At 40.3% G+C, this 6,330-nt stretch overlaps 1 protein-coding gene across 1 annotated transcript; it reads left to right on the top strand.

Moving 5' to 3' along the window:
* Positions 1-880: 880 nt before the first annotated feature.
* Positions 881-1,204, top strand: SPRR4 (small proline rich protein 4). Its single transcript, XM_008074075.1, has one exon. It carries the CDS (start codon positions 895-897, stop codon positions 1,126-1,128), a length of 234 nt encoding a protein of 77 aa, XP_008072266.1. The 5' UTR covers positions 881-894; the 3' UTR covers positions 1,129-1,204.
* Positions 1,205-6,330: the final 5,126 nt, after the last annotated feature.

Raw genomic sequence — 6,330 nt, 5'->3', positions numbered from 1 at the left:
ATGAGGGGCGCTGACGACAAAGAAAGCCAGAGACACCCATCAGAGCTGGGAAGGCCTCAGACACCTTCCAGACCAGCATCCCCCAAATGAGGGAACAGAGGTTCAGAGAAGGCAGGTTGCCTAGAGGCATGCTCGTCCAGTGAGTGGCAGGTTGGCTCTAGAATATGCCTGAGCCTTCTTGGCTATATCTCTTTCCTTTAAACCAGGCTGACTCCTAGTAAAACATCCTCCTGTGGTGCCTTGCCTCCAGTGATCTGTTTTGCCCTTGAGTTTCCCAGTTCTTCGTGGGGGCTGAAACCGCTATCCCACAGCCACGTTAATGACTTGTCTTAACATCCCTCTGTGAGCTGGGAGTGGAGCAGGTATTAGAGCTCAGGACTCTGCGTTCCGAGTGCACCCGTTCTCCAGCTGCGTAACATACACACCAGGACACTTCCCTCTAACACAGAAACTGTTCTTTTCCTCTTCTTCATACCCCTCTGCCCTTGCCTGCTCTTGTTGTCTGCATTATTCAAGGTATCCAGTTGACATTGCCCAAACTTCTCAGCCAAGAGTGCATGCTTTGACCTTGTAAAATGCCTGGGCTACCTTTTAATCCTCAACTCAGCACTTCATCTAATTTCCTGGTAAGACTGAAAAAGAAATGATATATTCTGGTAAATCAGGTCCATGGGAGGATGAAGGAAGGTAGAGAATCAGAACAGTAACTATTCTAAGAAGAAAGGGAGAGAGAAATATCATAATGGGTGTGTGTGACTCAATCCATTAACCAGTTTGAGGCTGTTAATCACTTATGCCTGGGGCTACCGGAGTCAGAAGGGAGGAAAGCTGGAGAGAGAGCGTCTCATGGTGTCCCTGCCTGTGTTTCCTTCAGGCTCACGTGTTCCTGGAGCAATGTCTTCCCAGCAGCAGCAGCAGCAGCAGTGCCCACCACAGAATGTCCAGCAGCAGCAGGTGAAGCAGCCCTGTCAGCCACCCCCTGTCAAATGTCAAGAGACCTGTCCACCCAAAACCAAGGATCCATGTGCTCCCCAGGCCCAGAAGCAATGCCCACCCAAGGGCACTGCCATTCCAGCCCAGCAGAAGTGTCCCTCGGCGCAGCAAGCCCCCAAGAGTAAACAGAAGTAAGAATGGACTGAAGATTACCACACGTCCTTCCAGGCTGCCAGATGACGCCTTCTCTTCTACCCACAGCACTTCCCTCCATCTCCAGGATTTGCCCTCCCCTCTGCCTTCTCCTGCCCAAGATCCAATGAAGCATTTCTTCCCATCCAGCCCCTCACCACACACCCCACCTTTGCGCCAAAGCGTCTTCTGTATCCTACTCTGACGCTCTCCCAGGTGGGCATGAGAGACCACTTCCTCTGCAGCCTCCAGCTTGGCCACAGCTATGGCCCCATCCATGTCTTAAAGCAAGGAAAATGTCTGGGCTTCTTCTAGGGTCCTATCCTCACCAGTGGGGACACCAGAGACTGATGCACAGCTTCTGCCTCATTTGCCTCCCCAACAGACCCCTCTCTGGGCTTCTCTCCTATTTTCTCTGCAAATAAATTTGTGCTTTGTGTAATAAATGGGTCTCTTCTTGGCTGATTATTTCATCCCGCTCCCAGCCCTATTCTGTAATCCATTCATTGGTTCAGAGGGAATATTTTGGGGGAAGTGAGTGTGCAAGCACACATATGCCGGGGAGTTTAGGAAGTTGCTCCTAGTACAGTTCATCTCTACTAACTAGTGTTAGGGGAAAGTCAGATCCTGACACATCTCAAGCAAAGGAAAAGGGAAAACAAACCCAGGAACTAGTTGGCAAAAGTCTGACAGACTCTTACTTAGCTCATACCATCTAGGGAAGGTTACAATGGAGGAAAAATTTAGCTCTTATCATTAGATGCCCAGCCCACGTGATGAATGTGTGTTTTGCCTTTTGGATGTTGTCAATCTGAAAAAGCAAAGAAAATATACATAAATGAATAGAGTACTGCAAAACTCTTTCACAAGCACGTACACATGACTGTTTTATGTATTCGTTTATTGTTCATTCAATAATTCACACTCACTCATTCACTTACTTAGTCACTCACTCATCTAATATTTAGCAAGTTCTAGAATGAGCTTTGCACTCTGCATTGCTGGTTTTCCAGAGCTATCCTGAGTCAGTCTATTCTGTGCTTTAGTCTACTCTTTGGAATTCAAAGTCTATTTTTTTAATTTTTATTTTATTTTATTTTAGATGTGGGGTACAAGTCAGGATTAGCTAAACAAATAGGCTGCGTGCAAGTGGAGTTTGGAGGCCAAGTACCCTTTGTGTTGCTACATGCTCCCCTCTCCCTTCCCTGGCAGTGTCCAGCAACTGCTGATCCCTCACTTATGCTAATATGATTAATATTCAGGTCCCACTTATGAGTGAGAACATGCGGTATTCAAAGACCCAAATGCAAAACTTGAAACTATAAGAATTCCAAAAGAACATGTAGGAAACCCTCTTATGCACATCAGAATAGGCAATCAATTCTTGTCCAAATCTGTAAAAGGTAATGCCATAAAAGTCAAGATAAATAATTGGGACCTCATCAAACTTGAACATTTTTGCACAGCAAAAGAAACCATCAAATGAGTGGAGAGACAACCCACAGAATGGGAAAAAATATTTACTAATTATGTGTCTGACAAAGGTCTAACATCCAGGATGTACAAGGAACTCAAACGAGCTGAAAGGAAAACAATAAACAACCCTATTAAAAGTGGACAAAGGACATGAATAGACACTTTTCAAAGTCATTTTCTTAAAAAGAAACATTTTGTTCCAGGGATAGCCTTGTACAGAGTTTGTACATCGCATAATAGGGCTTGGTTTTACCAGTTAGTCTGACTTTACATAGCTTATTAAAGAAGTCCTATTTTTACAGCTGGCTCCCTAAACTTCCTAACCCTGGTATAAGACTGGCTGCCTATATTAGAAAGAAACAGAAGACCTCCTAGATATATAGAGAGATAAGTCTTTGAAGGAGAGACCCAGAGTGAGAAGGAGCAGCTAAACACACAGCCATATTTTCACCCTATGGGCTTTGCTGTTCTCTTGGGATTTGCTCACTGAATTTTAGTTGCCGCCATCAATAATAAATTGCTTCCTCATTTAACACACTAGACTAAAAGAGAGTTGGTAACTACACTCTTCGTTTCCTCTTAAACCCACCATTCATGACTGATATTTCCAAGTGATAATTACTTGAAACTTAGTGGGTACAGACATTAACCAGAAAAGTCAAAGTATTGTAAAAACAGTTCAGATTCAAAGAGAATGCTTCTAACCATAGGAATTCTTTGACTGCCTTTCGGTGTCTCAGTCCCTGCAACCTGAAATATTTCCCCCCTTTCAGTAAGAAATGCTAGTCCATCTTAAGAGTCCCTTCCTCATTTCCTTCCATCCAAGCCCTAGCCAGTTTCTTGGTCACACCTTTTTTTAATATCATTGCCGTGTCTCCCAGGAAGGTGCTTGCAAGTCCTCCCACAGATTTTAGGGTTCCAGGGTTGACAGATATGCACAGTCTTAAGCTAATTGACCAGATGGGGTGATTAAAACAATGAATGCTTCTGTTATGGTCTGTGTCTCAGGTTATTAACTCAGCGGGAAGGAGAGGCCCATGCCTTCTACACCAGTGGCCAAGGACTGAGTCCCATCTCTCTGTGAATATGTGAGGAACTGCTCCCCTAATAAAGAAATGCTTTTATGTCATTCTACTCTTCAGAGGTTCACACAGCAACATTGACTTTTACCAAAATCGCATCCATCTGGTGAGAGGTGGGTGCCTTGCTCTTTCCTGGTTGCCCTTCATATAAAGCCATGTCAGAACACAGAGGGGCATTATGCATCATTGAGTTCAGTTTTAAAATTTGATTCAAACATCTCCATGGAATCTCACTTAACACTTTGAAAATCTGAAAAGCCCTTCCATAATTCCTATATAAACTAAAGTGTAAAAACTTGGACTGCTCCAAAATTTCTATAAAGTACCCAAAACACATTACAATATAGTAATTACAGATAATTCACTTTTCTCCAAATACACCATCCAATTGTGATATGTCTGGTTTCTTGTTCGTGCGATTTCTTCTGCCTAGAATATCAATTATCCACTTTGCTAAGGGATCTAGTTATCTAGAGGGATCCTCTCAGTTTTAAAAGTTTGATTCAAATATCTCCAAGGAATCTCACTTAACACTTTGGAAAGAACTAATATCTCCTGTAAGCTCTCATAACATTTAGCAAAATTTTTATTATAATTTCATGAATTAAATATATAATTATATTTGCATTATAACTTACTTTTATTATATGTTTAATTCCCCTATTAAATTATAATTCCTTGAAATACAGGGGTCTGGCTGATTTCACTACCCACAAATGCACAATGACTGGCTTTTCGAAAGCATGGAAGAAGGAATTTCTCTTTCTGAGTGAAATCAGTCAGCTGGTAGCAAGCCAGTAGTCTAGTATACATTTAGACCAAATTTATAAGCTATCTACATCCGCCTGAGGACTTCAGAGTAGTGAGAAAAAAGTCTACCCTAGTGGGTAATTCATGGATTCTGGGCTTGAGCAGAAGAATGAAAACCTCAGCATTCCACTGTGGAGTACCCTGGCTGGGGACAGAGAGATCCAGAAACTTTATGGATGTTCTGGAGATGGGGAGACTTCAAGCAAGCATCTGATTTCCCACTAAAAAAATTAATGAATTCTGTGAATGAGTAGGTCGGGATACTAACTACTTCAGCAGAAAGTCTCTGAAAAGCAGAGTAGAGCTTTTTGTAGGTCTTTAAGACAATGAAGGAGTTTGCAATCTGCCAAGGGGAGGGGAATCTAGGGACTATACCAGAGAGAGTTAAAAACTGCAAGACCAGAAGAAAATCTAATCTGTTAGATAGAAGTCAAAATAATAGTAATCATTTTATTTAGGAGAGAGTACTGACTGGATGGGGTCAAAGTAGAGCTTTCTGGGATTCTGGGAAAGTTCTCAGTCTTGTGGGCTGTGGTTACATGCGTGTATATGTATATCAAACATACACTAAACTGATTTGTGCATTTTTCTTTTTGTTAATTTATCTTCAATAAAAATAGAAACGCCATTAAAATAGGATTAATTACCTTAAATAAATTTAATGTAACATATGGCATTTATACTAAAAATATAAAACATTATTAAGAAAAAATAAAAGAGAAGTAACAAATGAAGAGATGTATATTTATTCAAAGACTATTTTGTGAGATTTCAACTAACCTTAAATTCATCTAAGATATGAAAATTAGAATGAAAATTTGAAGACACTACACAATTAATATATTAGCTAAAATTTAAAAGACAGAATACCAGGTGTTGGTGAAGATACAGATAAATAGGAACTCTTACAACTGCTTATCGCCATGTAAACTGAACAACTATTGCAGAAAACTGTTGAACAATATATTCTAAATTTGGACATATGCATCTTCATCGCAACAGTTTCACTTTTTATTGTAGACACAATAGAAATATGTACACAGGATAGCTAAAACACATGTAAGAAAATATAGCAGTATTGTAAAAACCCCAGTTGAAAATACTCCAAATAGCCATAACAGTAGACTGCATCAATTAATTGTGTTACTTTCATACAATGGGATACCACAAAGCAATGAGATTAGACAAACTATACTACATGAATCTTACAAACATAATCTTGAGAGAAATAAAGCAAGCATATTGCATAATTGCATAATTCTCATAATCCCATTTATTTACATACAGTCATAATGACTGGAAAGTGAGCTTTACAGAATATAAGCAAACATGAGTGTTTTTATCTGATAGCTATTAGATGAATATGGTCACTTCGTGAAAATTCATTGAGCTGTGTGCATTTGCCTGCATAATACTATATTTACATTTTTTAAAAAGATATATACATTTTAAAAGTACTTAGGCAATACTTTCATCTTAATAGGCTTAACAAATGATTTTTCTCACTATTTCTGTGCATACTCACCAATTTCCTACCCCAATTGTTATCTTCAAACTCCACCCATAACATATCAGTAAAATTAAAACATCGTTGCTCTTCCAAGGAAAGGTGAATATATTTATAAAGCTTCTAAACACTACAGTGGAGGAGGGATAGCTCACCACACCCTCCTCCCACTCTTCCTCCTTCTCACCATTTCACTTGCCTAGAAAATTATCCTCACACCAGAAACAGAACAATGTTCCACCTTATTTATCTGTCATGAACTTCGCCAGTTCAAATTCCTTACTACCTCCTCTTCTGACCAGGAGTCCTCGAGAGGCAAAGTGAGAAGAC

This window comes from Carlito syrichta, unplaced genomic scaffold (assembly GCF_000164805.1).
Source record: "Carlito syrichta isolate Samal-C Ts95f unplaced genomic scaffold, Tarsius_syrichta-2.0.1 Scaffold316302, whole genome shotgun sequence".
Classification (NCBI taxonomy): domain Eukaryota; kingdom Metazoa; phylum Chordata; class Mammalia; order Primates; family Tarsiidae; genus Carlito; species Carlito syrichta.
Note: the sequence above shows the minus strand (reverse complement) of the source record. Positions and strands in the feature narration are given on the sequence as shown.

Excerpts from the sequence above, each read along its gene's own strand:
- SPRR4 (XM_008074075.1), top strand. The coding sequence starts at position 895 with ATGTCTTCCCAGCAGCAGCAGCAGCAGCAGTGCCCACCACAGAATGTC.